The 23,555-nt window shown below is 36.4% G+C and overlaps 1 protein-coding gene across 3 annotated transcripts in view; it reads left to right on the top strand.

The window, feature by feature from the left end:
* The window catches only part of lrrk1 (leucine-rich repeat kinase 1), a 198,582-nt gene that overhangs the window by 103,825 nt on the left and 71,202 nt on the right, over window positions 1-23,555 (top strand). For 2 of the 3 annotated variants that reach the window (XM_073908053.1, XM_073908055.1), the window contains 9 exons: window positions 1,369-1,533; window positions 3,290-3,462; window positions 5,374-5,494; window positions 8,346-8,505; window positions 8,732-9,008; window positions 11,146-11,317; window positions 16,233-16,402; window positions 16,705-16,844; window positions 19,578-19,836. In XM_073908053.1, the coding sequence (XP_073764154.1) occupies window positions 1,369-1,533; window positions 3,290-3,462; window positions 5,374-5,494; window positions 8,346-8,505; window positions 8,732-9,008; window positions 11,146-11,317; window positions 16,233-16,402; window positions 16,705-16,844; window positions 19,578-19,836 (1,637 nt within the window). The remainder of the gene's footprint in view (window positions 1-1,368; window positions 1,534-3,289; window positions 3,463-5,373; window positions 5,495-8,345; window positions 8,506-8,731; window positions 9,009-11,145; window positions 11,318-16,232; window positions 16,403-16,704; window positions 16,845-19,577; window positions 19,837-23,555) is intronic. The other variant, XM_073908054.1, reaches the window with a different exon arrangement.

The following is a 23,555-nucleotide window of genomic DNA, read 5'->3' as shown; positions in this document are numbered from 1 at the left end:
GTCATAGCCTGCGACACACGTTTCTATCAGCAGGGCGGGATGCCAGGCAGGTAGCTGTTGTAAACAAACTGGCGGCTGTGTGATGCGCCATGGAGCGCAAGCTGTCTTTGCCAAAGATGTTCAGCAGGGCACGCTTTCTCATTTTCCCTCCCTGAGAGAATTCAAAGAAGCCCATCCCGATCACTAACTCAACGGTGATTATTTACAAGGTGCGATCGTTGATATGCAAACTGCATTTGGGAGCAGATTTTGTGAGTTGCGAAAGGAAAAAACGAGACTGTCTTTCCTTGACACACACCCTTGGAGATTGACCCTTCAGTATGTATTTGTAGCCAACGAAGTCATTTTTTTAGTCGGCTAATATAGCTAATATAAATACATATAGCATGTGTTGCCATCATTATAAGGCTTATATAAAGCTTTTAATTTATTGCGGCTCCAGACATATTTGTTTTTGTTTTTTTTTGGTCCAATATGGCTCTTTCAACATTTTGGGTTGCCGACCCCTGGGTTAGGTTATGTGTTAGATTATGTTAGGATAGGTATTGCATTAGTTGTTATGCCAGGTTAGTTATGTTAGGTTATGTGTTGATTTATAGGCTATGTTTTAGGTTAGGTTTGGTTATGTTACATTATGCAATGTTTTTTTGTTAGGTTATGTTCTGTTTTACGTTGAGTTATCTAATGTTTTATGTTAGGTTATGTTAGGCTTTATGTTTTGTTTTGTTATATTATGTTTTATGTTACATTAAGTTATGTTTTTGTTAGGTAAGGTTATGTTTTACATTAGGTTATGTAATGTTTTTTTGTTACTGTAGGTTAGGTTAGGTTGGGTTATGTTTTGGGTTACATTACTTTAGGTTGGCTTACATTGTTAAAGAGCAAGTCATATGGGTTGTCAAAAATATCTAATTCCAGTTTGTTGCCTAATATAATATGAAATATTTAATGAATAAAAAAGTTTAAAATGATTATAAATATGACTAAATTATACAAAATCTAAAAGTAAGCATATAATAAGGCATAAGTCTCAGAATCTTTTCTTCTATCATTGGCAATAATCTTAAAATCAATATTATATGAGAAAGTGTGACACACTCAAGCAAAACACAGCAAAGTGAGTATTTCTTGATTCATTTAGTTTTCCCACTGCACTTCATTTAAATACAACTTGTATTTACTAATAGAGATAGCTGATAAATGTACTTTTGTTTTATTAAACTAGATATGCCTGTCAAGTTGCTTTGAGAGTTTATTTTCTTGTAGTTGCATTGGTGATTAATAAAACACTATTAATATCTTCACTTCTTTACCTGATTCAGTTTAGAGGAGGAATGAATATGTTTGTTTGTGTTTTGGTCCACACAGGTAGATTCAGTCTCCTTTAATGTGTGGGACATCGGTGGTCCGGCCAGCATGTCGACGGTCAACCAGTGTTTCTTCACTGATAAAGCTCTGTATATGGTGATCTGGAATCTGGCTTTAGGAGAAGAAGCCGTGGCAAACCTGCAGTCCTGGCTGCTCAACATCGAGGTGAGAGAAAAGAGAGAACAAACTAGACAAACATCATTACAAACCATCTGAATAAATGTACAGTTGTGTATTGTATATTATTTTCCTTTATTTTAATACTAATATATTTTTAATCTTTTAATTTCTTAAAAGTTTGAATTAATAATAACTTCTCTTTTAATCCATATGTTGGTATTTGTTTCTTATTTCTGTATGTGTTTATCAAAATTCTAAATGTATTTATGCAGTTTATCATTTTAACTTTATTACTTCATTTTTAAAGGTTTCATTAAAATGCTATGAAGCTCTTTTGAATTGAATTGAAAAGAGAATTTCTGTATACTTCTGAGTGAAATGTATGGCTTAAAGTGACCGCTTGCTTTTTTAAATATGAAAACAGGTATATTTTATATACTTTATGTTGCATATATTAGTATTTTAGCAACTGCTTAATATTTTAATTTATTGTTTTTATTCTGTTTTATAATAATAAGCAAGGGCGACACGGTGGCTTAGTGGTTCACACTGTCGCCTCACAGCAAGGTCGCTGGTTCAAGTCCCAACTGGGCCAGTTGGAATTTCTGTGTGGAGTTTGCATGTTCTCCCGTGTTCGCGTGGGTTTCCTCCGGGTGCTCCAGTTTCCCCTTACAGTCCAAAAACTTGCGCTATAGGTGAATTGGCTGAAGTTTGTATGGGTGTTTCCCAGTACTGGGTTGCAGCTGGAAGGGCATCGGCTGTGTAAAACATATGCTGGATAAGTTGGCGATTTGTTCCACTGTGGCGACCCCTGAACAAGAAAGGGACTAAGCCAAAAAGAAAATAAATGAATGGAGGAATAATAAGCAACATTTTGTTATCACAAACGTGTTTATAATATTAATAATTATAAGTACTAAATTTTCTTCAGAATAAATAAAAGACAAAAAAAAACATTGTTTGCAATATCAAAATATTTTGATTTAATTTTTTTTGGGTTGTAGATTTATTTGTTTTATGTATCCATATTTATTTTTATGTAGTTTGTCAGATTTAATGATAATTTATTTCTGAGTAATTAAATAAAAATGATTGTGTTATGTTTAACATATTTTTTGGTTTTTGTTTACTAGTTTAATAATGTATGTTGCTATTGTAAGTACAATTAAAAAAGGTTTTTAAAAAAGCATATTTATTTATTAATTTCTATGTATGTATTTTTAAATATATGATTTTATTATTTGTTTATTTTTATTGTTTTATTATTTATTTATTCCTATTTTTTTATTTATTTAGTAATTGTACATTTTTTTGTCACGTTAACCTCCGTTCATGTCACGTCACATATCGTTAAAACAACAATTACAATATTGTTGTAGACTATAAGCATCTCACATCCCATCTGATCTTCCTTCATTCATTCATTCATTCAATTATTTTCTTTTGCCTTAGCCGCTTATTTATCAGGGTTCGCCACAGCGGAATGAACCACCAGCTATTCTTGCATATGTTTTACACAGCGGATACCCTTCCCGCCACAACCCAGTACTGGGAAACACTCATACACTCTCACACGCACTCATACACTATAGGCAATTTAGTTTACTCAATTCACCTATAGCGCACTTGTTTGGACTGTGGGGGAAACCGGAGCACCCGGAGGAAACCCACGCCAACACAGAGAGATCTTTTCATACTTTTTCCTCATTTTTAACTGAACACAAATTCCCTTTTGTTTTCTATAATGTGTCATCTTATAACGTCTAAATGTGTTTTTTGTGTGTTTTGTTTTTTTGTCCAGGCTCGTGCTCCTAACTCTGCAGTGATTGTGGTGGGCACTCATCTGGACCTCATTGACACTAAGTTCCGCACGGAGCGAGTGGCCACACTGAGGGCCTACATTCTGGCCCTTTGCAGAACGCCATCGGGCGCCAGATGCAGCGGATACCCGGACATCACCTGGAAACACCTGCAGTAGGTTTGCTTATGAGTTAGAATTGTTTTGATATATATTTATTTCTTTGATTTGGCTTCACTAGCGTCCCCTTACTCTTGAGTTGACCTAATTTTGTTTGATACTTTGTTTAATTTCTTACTTTATTATTGTAAATATTTTTCTTATTGTATATATATTTGGGCTTTATTCTGATTTCACTTCTTTGTACATTAAATCACTTTTGTTGGCAGTTTTGTTGTTTGTGTCTTTTACTTTCACCCATCATCTTGAAAAAATTCCACACCTTTTAAATGTTATTACTTTTACCCAAGCGACAACCTCCCGCTCTCTCTCAGGAAGCCAATACGGAAGTAACTAAAACTGCAATTCATCCGAAATTCCGCTAGTCTTAGCCGCTCCTGGCTCCAAAACTTCAAAATTTCAATTGAGCCCACTGTTAGAATGGCCAACTTTACAGCAGAAAAAAAGGTGTTTACAGCCTGGTACAAAAAAAGATTTTGGTTAAAACAGCTAATATTACCCTTCATGACAACTGTGAGGGGGGTGAATTTTTTTATAACTCATCCGTTTCCTTTATATTAAGTTATATTAAGTTTACATAATTAAGGGAGTGGCCACTTGAGTGACAGCTAGGTCTCGTTGGTCGCCGTCACATCAGCTCAGCTGAATCCGGCAGATTAGCCACTGATCTCTGCATATTTACCATATTTCTGTGTTGTTTTATGTGGCTTTACACAGTCAACTGCCTTTTGGACTTGTTGCCTACAATTATTTGATGGCATGGCATGCTGAGTGCACTTAATTGTGCTCACAAACCATTCACGTGGCCTCCGTTTCCCATGTGAGTAAAGTTATATACTAATATACCATCTCTATATATGTATTTGTTTTATTTAAGATCATTTATCGTTTATATTTATATTTAGAGCTCTAATGCACTTCAGAATCTGTCAGATTGATTAGCTGTGGGCTCTAGATCAGTCATCTGAAGCGTTGTCATACAGTGTTATGCTGGATTTCATCAATAGTCTTACATTAACTAACACAGACTATATCTGAAGTGTTTGGAAGTAGTTCGCGTTTTCCTCCTGTTGAGAAACGTCATAAGAACAATGTTTAGTGGCTCAATGTATTACAGCAGTGTTTTTAAAAGTCTAAACACTTTATTGATATAGTGTACAGCCAAGCACAAGTGGTCAGAATACAAACGAGTCGCAGGTGATAAAGTATTAAGCGTTCTCCCAAAGTAAACTAGGTGTCTGCACCAGGTCCAAGCTAAATGCCAGCAGGTGTCTGTAGCTCCACTCACTCTCCGCCTCTTTGCCCTTGTTTGGTATCCCGCCATGGGTGTGATGACACACGAACAAAATGGCGACGGTTGGCCGCGCCTACTTGTGGCTTCTTTTGCGCTCTTTAGAAACCTATGGGTGACGTCACGGACACTACGTCCATATATTTTACAGTCTATGCTTTTACCCTAGACTAACATCAAAGAGGTTGTAACAGGCTGTTTTCATCACTTCAGCTCATTCAGGGTGTCCTTAAAAGCTTTTAAAAGTTAATCAATTAACAGTACCCAGTTGTAAATATGTAAAACATATGCTGGATAAGTTGGCGGTTTATTCTGCTGTGGCGACCCCTGATAAATAAAGGAATTAAACCAAAGGAAAATGAATATTCACAATTTGTGAAGTCATACGGCCCTGGATAACTCAAAAGAGCGACAACTAGTCTTTAAAATGCTCTGTTAAAGGCCTAAGGGTTCTTTCATACCCGTCTCATTTCATTCATTTAAAACACACCAGAGCTTCAGTGCAGTTCTGGTGCGTACCAAAAGCATATTAAGACCTGCTGGAAGAGGTGGTCTCTGTATGTTTACTGCAATTATGGCAGGTACTGCTAATTGTGTGCGTGTGTTTGTCTGACAGCGAGGTGTCCTGCAAGACCCTAGAAGGCCTGGATGGACTAAAGAGGCTGCTGTTTCAGGTCTCCTGCTCCATGAAGGACATCAGCAACCCTGCTAGCTGCCATAAACTAGTAGGAAGACTGGTTAGTGCTAGTTATTACTGTATTAATGGCATATTTTTTTCTCAGTAGGACAGAAAAGCAGCAAAGCATACAGTGCAGTCTGCTTTTTATGTGTATGCGTGTAGCAGATATTTGTATCCAAAGCAATCTGAATGGGGGGGGGGTGGGGGGGTAGTAAATGTGAGGATTCATTTATGCAGATAATTATACTTCATTGTGAGGAGTTGTTTCATGCAAGTATTTTATGCAGGTTATTGTAAAAAAAAATATGCGAGACGTAATTTACTGCATGTAATTATGCATATGTGCAAGTAATTTTTGCTAATAGGTTTTCATAAGTGGGAGTAAATGTATGCAAGTAATTGTGTATAAGTGAAAGAAGTAACTTCATGCAATTTGAGAAGACCATTTATGCAAATAATTATGAATATGTGTGAGGAGTCATTTTATGCAAATAATTATGCATAAGTGCAGCGAGTAATTTCATGCAAATCATTTTATAAATGTGTGAGGAGTAGTTTTATGCAAACAAAAATGGATATGTGCGAGAAGTAGTTTTATACAAATAATTATGCATAAGCTTGAGGAGTAATTTTGTGCAAATAATTATGCATATGTGCGAGTAGTTTTATGCAAATAATTATGCATATGTGCAAGTAGTGTTATGCAAATAATTATGCATATGTATGCAAAAAAAATCCGTGTGTAGAATAATTTTATTCAAATAATTACATTTAAATATGTGAGGAGTAGTTTTATGAAAATAATTATGCATATGTGCGAGTAATTTTCTGCAAATAATTAACCATATGTGCAAAGAGTAGTTATATGCAAATAATTCTGCACATGTTTGAGGAGTATTTTTTTATGCAAATAATTATGCATATGTGTGAGGAGTCATTTTGTGCAAATAATTATGTATATGTAAAACTGAGTAAATTTATTACAATTACTCAGTTTTACATATGCATAATTATTTGAATAAAATTATTTTACACACTTACGGATAATTTTTTTTGCATACATATGCATAATTGTTTGCATAAAACTACTCGCACATATGCATAATTATTTTCATAAAACTACTCCTAACATATATAAATGTAATTATTTGAATAAAATTATTCTACACACGGATCATTTTTTTGCATACATATGCATAATTATTTGCATAAAACTGTAAAAATGTAATTATTATTAAAAAATACTCGCACATATGCATAATTATTTGCACAAAATGACTCCTCACACATATTCATAATTATTTGCATAAAAAAATACTCCTCAAACATGTGCAGAATTATTTGCATAAAACTACTTCTCACATATTTAAATGTAATTATTTGAATAAAATTATTCTACACACGGATATTTTTTTGCATACATCCGTGTGTAGAATGCATAATGTATGCAAAAAAAATGATCGGTAAGTGCGTAAAATAATTTTATTTAAATAATTATGCATATGTAAAACTGAGTAATTGTATGCAAATCATTATATAAATGTCTGAGGAGTAGTTTTATGCAAACAAATATGCATTTGTGTGAGAAGTAATTTCATGGAAATAATTATGCAAATGTAAAACAGTAATTTTCTGCAAATAATTAATAAGCATATGTGCAAGGAGTAGTTATATGCAAATAATTTTGCATATGTTTGAGGAGTATTTTTTCTGCAAATAATTATGCATATGTGTGAGGAGTTATTTTCTGCAAATAATTATGCATATGTGTGAGGAGTTATTTTCTGCAAATAATTATGCATATGTAAAACTGAGTAATTGTATGCAAATCATTATATAAATGTGAGGAATATGCATTTGTGCGAGAGGTAATTTCATTAAAAAAATTATGCAAATGTAAAACAGAGTAATTTTCTGCAAATAATTAAGCATATGTGCAAGGAGTAGTTATGCAAATAATTATGCAAATGTATGAGGAATGTTATGCAAATAATTTTGCATATGTTTGAGGAGTATTTTATGCAAATAATTAAGCATATGTGCAAGGAGTAGTTATGCAAATAATTATGCAAATGTATGAGGAATGTTATGCAAATAATTTTGCATATGTTTGAGGAGTATTTTATGCAAATAATTAAGCATATGTGCAAGGAGTAGTTATGCAAATAATTATGCAAATGTATGAGGAATGTTATGCAAAATAATTTTGCATATGTTTGAGGAGTATTTTTATGCAAATAATTATGCATATGTGTGAGGAATGTTATGCAAATAATTATGCAAATGTATGAGGAATGTTATGCAAATAATTATACATATGGGTGTAAAAATTATCCATTAGTGTGTAGAATAATTTTATTGAAATAATTACATTTTAATATGTGAGGAGTAGTTTTATGCAAATAATTATGCATATGTGCGAGAAGTAATTTTATGCAAATAATTATGCTTATGTTTAAGGAATGTTATGCAAATAATTATGCAAATGTATGAGGAATGTTATGCAAATAATTATACATATGGGTGTAAAAATTATCCATTAGTGTGTAGAATAATTTTATTGAAATAATTACATTTTAATATGTGAGGAGTAGTTTTATGCAAATAATTATGCATATGTGCGAGAAGTAATTTTATGCAAATAATTATGCTTATGTTTGAGGAGTAATTGTGTGCAAGTAATTTTGCATATGTTCGAGGAGTAGTTTTATGCAAATAACTGCATATATTTGAGCAGTGATTTTCTGCAAATAATTATTCGTCATATGTGTGAGGAGTCATGTTATACTAGTGTTTGTGAATAAATATGATCCCATCAGTTGCAGTGCATAAATAAGATGTTGCAAGCTCTTGTTCTGAAAGGTTGCCGTGTTCTAATGTAATCATCTGCGTTTGTGTTTATTCCACAGATTCCCAAAAGTTACCTGATCCTGCAGGAGGCCATAAAGGCTGAGCGAGTGAGGAGAGACGAGGCTGATGAGGTTCAGTATCTGACTGACTCTGAACTGGAGCAGATCATTGAGCAGAGTCCTGCCAGCGATATCAAAGACTATGAGGATCTGCAGACTGGTAATGCATGACTGTTTAAATGTTGTGGTTATTCTTTTATAATAAATTATTGTGTTCATTATGACAATAAATAAACTATTATATTTGGCAAAGCTTAAAGAAATCTGTTATTAGAATTTTAGTTGTTATTTTCTGAAACAGAAATTGGGCTAACAGATATTCAGAGTCGCTAATAATTCGGGAGGGCTAATAATTCTGACTTCAACTGTATGTTTGTGTGTGACAGCAATCAGCTTCCTTATGGAGACGGGCAGCGTCCTGCACTTTTCGGACACCAGTCACGGCCTGTGTAAGCTGTATTTTCTGGACGCCGTGTGGCTCTCAGAGTGTCTGGAGCGCATCATTAACCTGCGCGGCTCTCGCTCAGTGGCACGAAACGGTGTGATCAAGGCTGAGGACCTGCGAATGCTGTTGGTGGGCACCGGCTTCACCCCGCAGACCGAGGAGCAGTACTTCCAGTTCCTGGCCAAATTCGAGATTGCTCTGCCCGTCGCCAGCAGCAGGTACACAAACTGCAGCATCAAGATCAGTCTGAACTTAAATGCAGTGCTCTAGGCTAGTTTGTAACAGCAGATGGTGCTCTAGGCTAGTTCTTTTGAACAGCAGATGGTGCTCTAGGCTAGTGTGTAACAGCAGATGGTGCTCTAGGCTAGTTTTTAACAGGAGATGGTGCTCTAGGCCAGTGTGTAACAGCAGATGGTGCTCTAGGCTAGTTTTTAACAGGAGATGGTGCTCTAGGCCAGTGTGTAACAGCAGATGGTGCTCTAGGCTAGTTTTTAACAGGAGATGGTGCTCTAGGCCAGTGTGTAACAGCAGATGGTGCTCTAGGCTAGTTTTTAACAGGAGATGGTGCTCTAGGCTGGTTTTTAACAGCAGATGGTGCTCTAGGCTGGTTTTTAACAGCAGATGGTGCTTTAGGCTGGTTTTTAACAGCAGAGGCGCTCTAGGCTTTTGTTTCACAGCCGATGGTGCTTTAGGCTAGTTTTTAACAGCAGACTGCACTCTAGGCTAGTTTTTAGCAGCAGATGGAGCTTTAGGCTAGTTTTTAACAGCAGAGGCGCTCTAGGCTAGTTTTTAACAGCAGATGGTGCTCTAGGCTGTTTTTTTAACAGCAGAGGCGCTCTAGGCTGGTTTTTTAACAGCAGAGGCGCTCTAGGCTGGTTTTTTAACAGCACATGGTGTTGTTGGCTAGTTTTTTTACAGCAGATGGTGCTCTAGGCTAGTTTTTAACAGCAGAGGCGCTCTTGGCTAGTTTTTAACAGCAGATGGTGCTCTAGGCTGTTTTTACAGCAGATGGTGCTCTAGGCTAGTTTTTAACAGCAGATGGTGCTCTAGGCTGTTTTTTTTTAACAGCAGAGGCGCTCTGGGCTAGTTTTCAACAGCAGATGGTGCTCTAGGCTGGTTTTTTAACAGCACAAGGTGCTCTAGGCTATTTTTTACAGCAGATTGTGCTCTAGGCTAGTTTTTAACAGCAGAGGCGCTCTAGGCTGGTTTTTTAACAGCAGAGGCGCTCTAGGCTGGTTTTTTAACAGCACATGGTGTTGTTGGCTAGTTTTTTTACAGCAGATGGTGCTCTAGGCTAGTTTTTAACAGCAGAGGCGCTCTTGGCTAGTTTTTAACAGCAGATGGTGCTCTAGGCTGTTTTTACAGCAGATGGTGCTCTAGGCTAGTTTTTAACAGCAAATGGTGCTCTAGGCTGTTTTTTTTAACAGCAGAGGCGCTCTGGGCTAGTTTTCAACAGCAGATGGTGCTCTAGGCTGGTTTTTTAACAGCACAAGGTGCTCTAGGCTATTTTTTACAGCAGATTGTGCTCTAGGCTAGTTTTTTACATCAAATTGTGCTATAGGCTAGTTTTTAACAGCAGAGGCACTCTAGGCTGTTTTTTTTTTTTCAAGCAGAGGTGCTCTAGGCTGGTTTTTTAACAGCAGATGGTGCTCTAGGCTGTTTTTTTAACAGCAGAGGCACTCTAGGCTGGTTTTTTAACAGCACATGATGTTCTAGGCTAGTTTTTTTTTTTACAGCAGATTGTGCTCTAGGCTAGTTTTTAACAGCAGAGGCGCTCTAGGCTGTTTTTTTTTAAGCAGAGGCGCTCTAGGCTTTTTTTTTTAAGCAGAGGTGCTCTAGGCTGTTTTTTTAACAGCAGATGGTGCTCTAGGCTGTTTTTTTAACAGCAGAGGCTCTCTAGGCTGGTTTTTTAACTGAAGATGGCGCTCTAGGCCAGTTTTTAACAGCAGATGGCTCTTTAGGCTAGTTTGTAACAGCAGATGGTGCTCGGCTAGTTTTTAACAGCAGATGGCGCTCTAAGCTAGTTTATAATTGCAGGCAGCGCTCTTGGCAAGTTTTAATGGCAAATTTTTTAAACAATTATAAAAAAATATTTTTTTTTATCCAGTTTTACTGTTATTTCAAGTTACTGTTTTGATATTGCAGTGTTATTGTAATATGTCAATAGGCTAATATCAGTGTTATCTAATATATATATTTTTTCCAAAAAAAAAATCTGTTTTTGAGAGTTTATTACACATTCACACACGTAAAAAAGGTTTCCTGCTTTGCATGCATTACATATGTTACATATATTGTAAGTGTTGAGAGTTTCAACCCTGATTTAACTGAGGATTTTTCTTCTCCACTTCCCAGCTATCTGCTGCCACACCTTTTACCCCCTAAACCTGCGCTGGACATTCACGGCTTCCGGCAGCAGAGCAACAATAGCATCCAGCGGCACTTCAAGATGAGCTTCGTTCCTGCGGGATTCTGGGAGCGCTTTATAGCCCGGATGCTCATCAGTTTAAACCAGATGGACCTGCAGGTAAAACACACATTCTAAACAGATGATTAACTGACCAATAAAAGGCATAATCGCAGTCATTTCAGGCAGAGAATTAGAGGCTATATGCTGGAAGTATACAGCAGCATGTAAATGCTGATTTATACTTCTGTGTCAATCGCACGCGTATGGTCTGGCGCAGTCTTCGTGCGGTCACATAGCCCTTGCGCGGCTGTAATGGGTCGGCTTGGTAGCGCTGACAAGTGTGGGCAGGATCGAGAGCCGTTTGACACCATTAGAGCGAATTTTTACAAGTGTTAAGTGTTGAGCTACTTGTACATTAAGGTAGCGTTCAGAAAAAACAAAACAACAGCGAAAAAACTCAACACAGAGGAACGTAAAACCCCAACTGCCAACTAGTGTTTCGGGTGTGTTATTGCAGAGCAACACAAACCACAAGCAGAAGTATAAATGCATGGCTACCCGGAAGGTCACGGTGATCACTCGACACAGAAGTATAAACTAGTCCTAACACTGCATTGCAAGAAGGGGGCAATGGTTCCTGTGTTTTTATGACTATCCACAGGTCTGCATTATTTGGGGAAAAACATATTGCAGATACATTTTTCAGATCATTTCATTTGTGATTTCATATTTTTTTGTTGTTTTAATTAACAGCTCCAGTTTTGATGTGTTTATTTGTGTAGCTGCAAAATTTGGCCGTAATTTGTGTAATACTATTGTAGTCAACGTTTGAAGAGGTGAAAAAAAAAGTTTAAGAAAATTGTCCAAAACTTTTGAACAACACCCATACTTGTCTTAGGACAATTTTGAAAAAATAAAATAATAAATATATAAATAAATAAATAAATATTAGCAATAATTATAATAATAATATAGTAAATGGTGTGTGGTACATTCCCTTTCCGTAAGGAATCAGTAATTGTAAATTTGTTTCGGGATTTGTAAAAGTGTTTTGCGTCTTGTTAATTTTTTTCTAAAATGTAAATTTGTTTCGTCCTTATTAAATAGTTTTTTCTATGTAATTGTGTCTGATGATAGGTAAAAATGTTTTTTAAAATGTAAATTTGTCTCGCTTTGTAAAAGTGTTTCACACTTTGTAATGTTGTTTTGCACTTCCCGGCCACCGTAGGAAAGGGCCGTCATCGCAGCTTGCGCTTATGGTTTATATGCTTTATGATGTCCTCCACCATTCAGAGGAATTTGTGGGTACGAGAGAGATCTCAGATCTGGTGGGAGCAAATTGTGGCAACTGACCATTTTCCTCCTCTGTGTTTCCTCTAATGTTGTTTACCGCGTCGGCATCTCCACACACGCTCTTCTTTCTGTCATTAAACTGCGGAAAAGCACCACATTGTCGCAAGTTTAATGATGTATAGAACGAAATACCTCAATAAATCCGATCTGCCTGTTTACATGACAGTCGCATTGTCACATATTCGATCTGTATCTGATTTATTTCCACATATGAAGGAGGCCTAAAACCGATCTCTGAATATCCGAATGCATGCACTTTTTTCGTGTTTACCCGGTCATAGAACAAATCTAATCTGTGTCACATATGAGCAAAAAATCGGAATTGGGTCACATTTAACTGGCAGTGTAAACGGGGACATAGGGACTTTTCAACTGTTATTTTACAGCAACCTTGCAATGACCTGTCTGTCTGTCTGACTCTTTTAAACTTGAACCTCTTCTTATGTTAAAGTTTATTTGCATGTGCATGTTTTTATTTTCATTATAATTATAGACTTCATAAGCCATGCTTCTGCACTTCGTGTATATCTGAGGTCCTGCTTTATGCTATTTTGTAGCAGCATTGCATGTGTGTTTTTTCGCTTTTCCTCCTACAGTGTTTGTTGAATCCTCACCAAAATTGGTTCAGATCACACACAGACAAAGACAAAACCACACAAATTAAGTTACTGGATTTAATTCTCCAGAAAAGCCTTAATAATGCTGACGAAGACACCAAACAGGAAGTGAGTCTTTATTTTGACCAAAATTTTTTTGACAATTTTGATTTTTTTTTTCTCTGAGAATATCAAGCAAAGTTTGCTGCACCACCTGCTTGTTAAAAGTAATAAATTATTTATGGTCTCACTTTATTTTAAGGTACAATTCTTGCTATTGATAAACATTTAATTACTTTTTTCTCAATAAACTCCTAATTAGCTGCTTATTAATCATTATTGGCACTCAAAAATGTTTACTTTTTAAAAATAAGCTTAATCAACACAATTCTTGATTTTTTTGGGGGGACAGCTTAATTGGTTTATTTTTAAACCCACTTAAATTTGTAAAAACTAAGTCAACTTTATTCCTTCATTTGTCCCAACACAAATCGATTGTGTGGAGTCCAGCTTAAGATAATTCATTCATTCATTTGTCAATCCGGGATCGCCACAGCGGAATGAACCGCCAACTTATCCAGCACGTTTTTATGCAGCGGATGCCTTTCCAGCCGCAACCCATCTCTGGGAAACATCCATACACACTCATTCCCACTCATACACTATGGTAAATTTAGCCTACCCAATTCACCTGTACCGCATGTCTTTGGACTGTGAGGCAAACCGGAGCACCCGGAGGAAACCCACGCGAATGCAGGGAGAATGTGCAAACTTCACATAAAAATGCCAACTAACCCAGCCAAGGCTTGAACCAGCGACCTTCTTGCTGTGAGGCGACAGTGCTACCTACTACGCCACTGCGTCGCCTAAGATGATAATAATCATGATAAGATTATAAATACTAATATACAGTACATACAATATCTTTAAAGGTGCAGTAGGTGATCTGCCAAAATGCTAACCGCTTAGCATATTATCTTTGGTTGGCGGGGAGGGACTGAGATTCAAAGCCACACCCCCTGAAATCGCGAGTAGCACCGCGTCACAACAGCAGACAGACAACCCACTAGTTGATGTCATTCGCCAGTTAGTTAGTGCCAGCGCCGTGCAGGAATTACATTTATTACTTAGCCACACTTACATGCTATTGCAAAGCGAATATTCAGAGTAGCATGGTAAACAGTATAGGAAGGCTGTTAGTGTTCAAAAATGGCCCAATGTGAATATAAAAGCAACTTCAGCTCAATAAAGCAGGCTAGGCGGAATAGCGCTATTTACTGTTTTTTTGTTATTAAACTAAATATAAATCTACTTTATAGATGCTGTCAAAGAACCTTATGAAAAAATAAACTGACTAGAACCGTTTTAAAGCAGAACATTACCTGTATAACAGTAATACTTCAGCCATGGTGTCGTCCTTCCTCCAGCGTGCAAAAGTAACTCCAATACTGATTCAGGTTTTTAAAAGTTTCAATTCAGCGTTTGATTTCTCCCGGTCTGTCTCGTGACCGTGCGGCCGCTTATGCAGACGGGCACGCGCAAATGGCAGATCTGCATGAACAGAGATGCGCAGAAGTCCGAATCTACATTTGCTGACAGACAGTTTGAGCTACTTATCGGAATTATGAGAGATGTCGGTCCGACATTATTTAATTGGATGAACATTTTTTAGTTTTATGCTTTACCCAGAATATAAAAATACATATAAACACATTCAGATAATTTACTGTTATTATTACTATTAGACTGTGAAAAGACTTTCAACCAGCACAACAAAACATGTTTCTGAAGACAATCACCTACTGCACCTTTAATAATAAGCAGGTAATAAGTAGGCCCACACGGAATCTGCGCGTGCAGAATTCCGCAGCCCTTTCGCAGCTTTTCCGCAGAATTATGCTGATTTTTAGCCCATCATTAATTTTGTTTATTTACTTAAGTAATTGTGTAAATCTGAATTTATTCAGTTTTTATTCAGTAATTTATTATTTTTTGTTTCATATATTAAGGTTTTAGTTTTGATACTCCGCTGGATACTCCCAAAAAAATTCAGCAGAAGTCAAAATTTTCCGCAGAAATAGCAAAAAACATCTGCAGATTCCGTCTGGCCCTAGTAATAAGCCTGTAGTTAATAGTGAGAATTGGTACTTAAACTAAAGTGTTACCTTGTTCATCATTCAGTGAGTTGCACTGTAAAACTTAAATTGTTGATTCACAGGTGTTTTTTTTTTTTCCATTTATTTGTGGTTATTAATTGCATTATGGGACATTAATACCTGTTCAGTCGACTTTTAATGCTGAAATGAAGTAATACTAGTGTGAAGTAACAAACTACAAATACTCAAGTTATTGCAATTGAGTAGTTTTCCTCAGGTACTGTACTGAGTAGTTTTGAAAATTTGGGCTCTTACTTTCACTCCACTTTTACTCCGCTACTTTCCTTCAACCTGCTCTCACTACTTAATTTTTTTTTTACTTATACTTTTTTTTTACATTTGAATGGCCTTTAACACAAACTAAATTCCCTACAGAATGTTATTACATGCACATAAATAGCATGTAACATCATAATACCTTGCTTATCATAATACTCTCTAGTCTTGAGTGCTTTTAACAGGCTACTTTTATTTACTCATACTTCAAGTCAATTTTACAACAGATGATTTTACTCTACTTACACTACAGTTATGGGCAAGTAATGGTGCTTTTACTTAAGTTTGTTTTACTTGAGCACTCTTTCCCCCACTGAATAACACTACTGGCACTCTATTACTAGGCTTTTGTACAGTAATTTACAACACCACCCCAGAACACTTCAATCAATTAAAAAAGTCTATAATATTGCCAACTTTTTATCAATCACAGTCTCATAATGCAATTTAAAACCATAAATAAATAAGGGAAAAAAACAATCACAGAATACATAAAACTGTAAATTTGTGCATTATTTTTAACAGTGCATTGACCATATTAGGATAAATAAGTGTTCTAATGCGAGCAGTTCTCAGGTGAAAGTGTCGTTGTGTTCATATTTCTGTGCATTAGTTTTGATGATTGTCTTCTGGGGTTTTTTTTGGTAACAGGCGTTCGAGACCAAGAAGAACACCAAGAACCACAGGAACCGCAGTACGGTGATCTACAGTTTTGCAGGGAACCAGCAGCGCAATCGGTGCAGTACCTTTCGTGTGCGCCGCAGTCAAACCATCTACTGGAAAGAAGGATTGCTGGTCACATTTGATGGCGGATATCTCAGGTCAGCAGTTTATCTGTTTAATGGATGAAAGTGCATTTGTGATCTACAGCTTTCTCGCTTTATATGGTTAAATAAAAACATAATAATTCAATTATTGTTTTTGTTAGGGGGTGAATTGCAATCAACCTTGGAATAAAATATGATTATTAGATAAAAACTTAAATGCAAAATAGATATGTTGGATTGGAAAGTCTAAACAAATAGAATTTCTAGAAAAATCTATCAAAATAATAGAGCATTAAGCAAATTTATTTAGATAAACTAAAAATGAAAACTTTGTAATTGTTTCTTTTTCTTCTCAGCGTGGAGTCGTCTGACCTGAACTGGAAGAAGAAGAAGAGCGGAGGCATCAAGATCATCTGCCAATCGGAGACCAGGGATTTCTCTGCCATGGCTTTCATCACAGATCATGTTAACGCTCTTATAGAGCAGTGGTTTCCTGGTGAGTTTCATTCATCCACTTCACACGTGTCTGAAATCTCATGCACCTATTCAGAATGAATTCTTTTATGCTTGTTTCGCCAAAAACAACATCACAGTTAAAGATGCAACTTAAGTTAGGGATGAAGTACATCCAGGAGGTTATTATCACAGAAGAAAGCCCAATATTTTATTGGCACTGTTGTATAAGACTGAAGAACTTTATTCTGTGAAAACAACCACCTGAATTTACTTTATCCTGCTTCTTATATGGCTAAAAACCTACAAATTAGACACAAAGCATAATTCGGAGCCGTAATAGTTTATTAATTCTTGAATTAAACTGAAAACTGAAAGAAACTGAAACAGCTGATGGAGTTTACACTAACCTGTGCATTATTCAGTCACAAGATGGTGCCAAATAGTCAAAAATGCAAAGCTGACAGAAATTTAACTTACTGAATGGATAATACACTAACCTACATATTATTTAGTCACAAGATGGCGCCAGATAGTCAAGAAAGCAAAGCCGACAGAAGCAAAAATGGCTGAATGGAGAATATACTAAACTGCATATAATTTAGTAATAAGACAGCGCCAAATAGTCTAAATTATCTCCAAACAATTCCATTACAGTTGAAGATTCCACTTAAGGGCCTATTCACACTATGCTGTCCAAACCGTGCCTAGGCCTGTTTCCTGGATCGTTTGAGAAGTGTGAATGCTCTGAATTGGGCTCAGGCACGATTCACTTAGCGCTGTTCACTTGGGCACCAAAACCCGAAACTGAAAGCAAGACGTGACTTTTAAGGGACCGTTTCATATGGATTTATTATTCATTCTTACCGTTCAATGAACGCAAACTGTCGTAGATTATTAAAGACACAAACCCCTCACTGCACGACAGCTGCCCACCTTCAGCAAACATCCTAATTCCTGCAGCACAAGGACTTCATGGTTGTTTATGTGCGTCAAAAGTGGCGGATCTGTTCGGCGAAATATTTGACTGTGTGTCACTGCATATTAAACAACGAAAACAATATAACTAAATATTACAAACGAATGTAATGTGAGTGCAGGCCAGTGGGGGAGATGGGAGGGGGGACAAGCGTGCTTTGGCCCGGTTCAAGGCAACTGTACATAGTGTGAGTACACCCTAAGTTAGGGACAAAGTACATTCAGGAGGTTTTTAATTGCAGAAAAAAAGCCTTTCAGGTTTATTGGCACTGTTGTATAAGACTGAAGGACTTTATTCTGTCAAAACAACTGCTTGGATATTCTTTATCCAGTTGATTACATGGCTACTTGCCACAAAACCTTAAAATTAGACACAAAACATTGTTCTGAGACATAATAGTCTATTCATTTTCTATTTAACGCAAAGCTGACAGAAATGAAAACAGCTGATGGAGTATACACTAACCTGCACATTATTCAGACACAAGATGGCACCAAACAGTCAAAAATGCAAAGCTGACAAAAACTAAAACAACTGATGGAGTATACACTAACCTGCAGATTATTCCGTCACAATATGGTGCCAAACAAATGCAACGCTGATAGAAATTAAACTTACTAAATGGATAATATACTAACTTGCATTTTATTCAGTCACAAGATGGCTCCAAACAGACAAAAACGTAAAGCTGACAGGCACAAAAACAGATGATGGAGTATACAGTAACCTGCGCGTTATTCAGACACAAGATGGCGCCAAACAGACAAAAACACAAAGCGGATAGAAACTAAAACAGCTGATGGAGTATACAGTAACCTGCGCATTATTTAGACACAAGATGGCGCCAAATAGTCAAAAATGCAAAGCTGACAGAAATCAAAGCCTGGTTTATACTTCTGCGTCAAGTGATCGGCGTAACCCACGGCCCATGCAACGCCCGTAGCTGTGCATGTATACTTCTGCGCGCTGTCTCTGTTGGTCTGCAACAACTTTAACTATGAGGTAAACAGAAAACAAAACTTTCCACCCGGAGCTCCTTCACGGGACTCCACACTTGTAAACAATCGCTCCATTGGGCTCGTGCCATTCGCGCGGCTCTCGGTCCCGCCCAGACTCGTCAGCGCAGCCAAGCCGACCAATCACAGAGCTTGCGCTACGCGTCGTTGCGACGTGTAGTTACATTTTTTGAGAGGTGCACGCCAGTGACGCCGACGGCCACGGTGAGGGGCTATGTGTCAACGCCGTAGCATACACATGCGTTTGACGCAGAAGTATAAATCAGCCTTAAAACAGCTGATGGAGTATACACTAACCTGTGCATTATTCAGACACAAGATGACACCAAGGGTCAAACACAAAGCTGACAGAAATGGAACTGGCTGACTGGTGACTACACTAGCTTTGTTTGTTTGTGCTGACTAACTTTGCCTTATTTTTACTATTATCAGTAACATTATAAGATTTTGTTACATATTATTTATTCTTTATTTGTGTATGTAATTTTAATAATATTTGACCTATTATTATTTTTTAAATCTATTTGTTTGTTTCTTAATTTGAGGAGAGGGAAAAAGTTGCCTTTTGAATTGCATTTAATTAATTTTAAGAACTTTTATTTATTACATTTATTTACTACTTAACTAAAACCTTTATCTATTGAGCCAATTGCATTAAACCCTGATCAGTGTTTTTTTTTCTCCATACATTGGTATACATGCATTCATCAGTGACACACACACACACACACACACACACACACACAAACACAGTCATGTGTCTCCTCTTATGTATTCTCAGCGCTGACGGGCAGTGAAAGCGACGGGTCTCGTCTGATTGAACAGTTCGCTCCCTGTCCGTTCTGCAGCTCGGTGTCCAGACTTCCTGACCCGCTGCCTCAGTCCAGCCTCAGCCAATCCGTCGTCCACTACTTCAACATGGAGGACTGCGTTCTGGCAGCAGTGGACAAAGAGCACATCACCTGCCCAAACCATCCTAAGCAACCCGTCCCACTGCAGGAGCTGGTGCCCGAGCTCTTCATGACAGACTTCCCCTCACGGTAAAGAGCCCACTCTTGCATATGCATTTTACTTTGGTTTCTTTATTCCGTAGTACTTTAGGTCACAATTCACTGTCTTAACCAACCATTACCTAACATTACAGGCTTAATAACCTAAGAACGAGTCTTTGAACCTGTGTGATTTTTAAAAAAATCATCCCTTTAATTTATTAAGAGAGTAAGGTCAACCGTTTCAGACAATGTGCTGGGTTCTCCAACTGTTTTGCCTATTCTTAAAATAGTAATAGTGGATTTAGACTTGCACACTGTGATGGTTAAAATAGATTCAAATGAATTGTTTAAGATGTTTGATTCATTTAGAAGTGAAATGTATTCATGAACCAATCATTGACTTTAATGAAGACTGACTTAATGTTTTGAAAGAAATTTCTTAGGCTACAATTGTTTGACCAAAAACATAAAAATACACTGTGAAATATTATTCAACTTAAAAAGTAACTGTTGTCTATTTGAACACTTTTTAAAATGTAATTTATTCTAGTGATTTTAAAGCTACATATTTTCTTCATTATTCACTTGATCCTTCAAAATACAATCTAACATCATTGTAAATGCCTTTACTAGGATCAATGGACTCCATCCTGACTGAAAAAAGTCTAACAGAACTATACATTGAGCATCTGCTATCATGTATTGTTTGTCGTCAATATAAACCTCGCACACCTGGTCCTAATAACCAGTGTTTACATAGCTTTAATGGCATCCAATCAAAAGCTTGAGTTATAGCCCAAATATAAACATGGCTGTTGGTGAGCGGCTATGCTCTTATGTTGGCATATGAAGTGTGTTATGTGTGCATCACATAAACTGGATTATTATTAATTCTGAAGTTCGAATGGAAGCAAAAAGTGAGGGTTTGAACTGTGAGCCACGTCAAATAAATCACTTTGAGGAGCTTTATGTGCGGCGACGGGTGAATTAAAGTCCCAGCAGGGCGTCAGGCTTTGTATTAGGAGTTGAAAAATCACTAAAATAATGAATTGATCAATCTCAGGGTTACTGCATTTGAGCTTTTTGGCAGAAGCTTTCATCGGGAATGATTTACAGTGCATTCAGGCTTTAGTTTTAAATGATTCTTGGGAAGTACAGCTGCAGGCTACTATGCTGAACAAAAATGATTCATTGATTTTACAACCACAAATCAAAAAACAAAGTTGGATCAGTATGGAAAATGCAAATAAAGAAAGAAGTGATTTCTAAATTTAATATGACTTGTATTTCATTGCTGACAAAACAACAAACATTACTTAATGTGTTCCTTGTGATGTTTATTGTTTTTTTTTTAATAAACACGTAGTCCAATTTTGGTTCTTGCAGCACATTTCAAAAAAAGTTGAAACAGTAAAGCATTTACCTCTTTGTAATGTTGCCATTCCTTTTCACAACACTTAAAAGACGTTTAGGGACTGAAGACACCAAATGATGAAGTGTTTCAGATGTATTTTTGTCCCATTTTTCCTGCAAACAAGTCTTAAAGTAGGCAACAGTACAGGGACTTCATTGTGGCATTTTGCTTTTCAAAATGCACCACACGTTCTCTATTGGAGACAGGTCGGGACTGCAGACAGGCCAGTCAAATAACTATATCCTCTTCCTCCGCAGCCAGGACTTTGTAATGTGTGCAGAATGTGCTTTTGCATTGTCTTGTTGAAATATACATGAGCGTCCCTAAATAAAAAGGCAGCATATTGTGCTCCAAAATCTCTATGTACTTTTCAGCATTAATGGTGCATCCCAGAAGTGTATGTTACTTTTGCCAAGGGCACTGTCACAACCCCATACCATAACAGACCCTGGCTTTTAAACTTGTTGCTGGTGAAAGTATGGATGATCCTTTTTTCTTAGGTCTGGAGCACAAGGCATCCATTTCTCTCCAAAAAAAACCTGAAATACTGATTCATCTGCCCACAGTACACGTTTCCACTGTGTGATGATCCATCCCAGATGTACTCAGAGCCCAGAGAAGTCAAGAGCGCTTCTGGACACTGTTAACATAGGGCTTCCTTTTGGCACAGTACAGTTTTCTGTTTTTTTATAACTTAGTTTTTATTGATTTTTTAGGAACATATAACCAGTGGGAACAAAACAAGCAAAAAATATATATATGTATACACGTGTACATAAATATATATATATGTATAAATACTTGCATAGGCAAATACATCCATTCCACACATGTATATCCATAAACACACATGCATAAAATATTAAATTAACCTCATCAAAATAAATAAATAAGTATAAAATAAATTATAATAAAAGGTTGCCAAACATATTTTCACAATGATACATAACCTCTAGAATTATGTAAATGTTCAGTTATAAATAATTTTATTGTCGTTGAGGAGAAAGCCAGCCATTTACTCCATTTCTTTTCAAAGGTTTCTGATTTGTAATCGAAGTGCATGTGTCATTTTTTTACATTTCCTTAACTTCGGCACAGTACAATTTTGACTGGCATTTGTGGATGTAACTACGTATTGTGGTATTTCACAAGTTTGTCCTGAGCCAAAGTAGTCCTGGGCCCATGTGGTGATATCGCTTATGGAGAAACAAATACTCTTGATGCAGTGCTGCCTGAGGGATCGGAGATTAGGCTTGCGTCCTTGTCCTTTACGCACTAAAATTCCTTCAGGTTCCTTAAATCTTTAATGATGTTCTGCACTGTGGAAGGTGAAATATCCAAATGTCTTTCTGTCATTCTTTAAAGAATCATTTTCTTTTTTAAATATTTCAATCATTTTCTCACATATTTGTTGGCAAACTGGCGATCCTCGGCCCATATTTGCTTCTAAATGACTAGACCTTTCTTGGATGCTGCTTTTGTACCAAATCATAATTACAATCACCTGTTGACACCACCTGCTTCAAATCACATCATTATTTAACCAATTTACTGGATTACTGCCCTAAACTGCTCCTGTCCCATTGTTTATTTAAACGTGTTGCAATAACCAAAACTGTAAAACATGTTTTGTTTTGTAAAAAAACAATAAAAATCATGAGGAACATAATAAATAATGTGGTAACACTTTATAATTACACACTATAAATCATTTATTAAGCATTAGCAAATAATGAATTCATTATCTGTTAAGCATTAACTCGACATTATAAAGCTTTAGTAAGCAGTTTACAACTGCAGCTACAAATGCTGTATTCTTGACTTACAAACGTATTTATAATGTGCTTAATACTTGTATTTTCATACTCTGTTAATGATTTATTTTCATTACTAAATTAAGTATTGCATTATTTACAAACCATTCGTTTTTAAGAGTAGTTGAGAGTTTTTTGGATCATTCAGAATGGGTTAGTAAATGATTAATAAACTATTGAAATCAACGTTTATATGTCTTATTATTCAGTCATATACTAATAGTTAATTTGTATGTTAATAAATGCTCAATTAACTCAACTTCATCCAATTTTGTGACCTAATTTAAAGTGAGGACTATTCATGCTTTATAAATCCCTTATAAATGACAAATAAAGGCTCAGTTAAATTCTAAACAGGAAGAATGACATTATTCATTCCTATTCATTTAAAGAGACACAAATAAAACTGTGCTTCAAATGAAAAATAAATCTTTGCAACCTTATCTAAAATAAAATCACTGTAGAGTTTAAACATTGCATCTTATTATCTTGTAAATTAATATATTGTTGTTGTTTTTTATCCAGTTTTATGTCGTATT

Source organism: Danio rerio, chromosome 7, assembly GCF_049306965.1.
Source record: "Danio rerio strain Tuebingen ecotype United States chromosome 7, GRCz12tu, whole genome shotgun sequence".
Lineage (NCBI taxonomy): Eukaryota > Metazoa > Chordata > Actinopteri > Cypriniformes > Danionidae > Danio > Danio rerio.
This window is presented reverse-complemented; position numbering and strand designations above follow the sequence as displayed.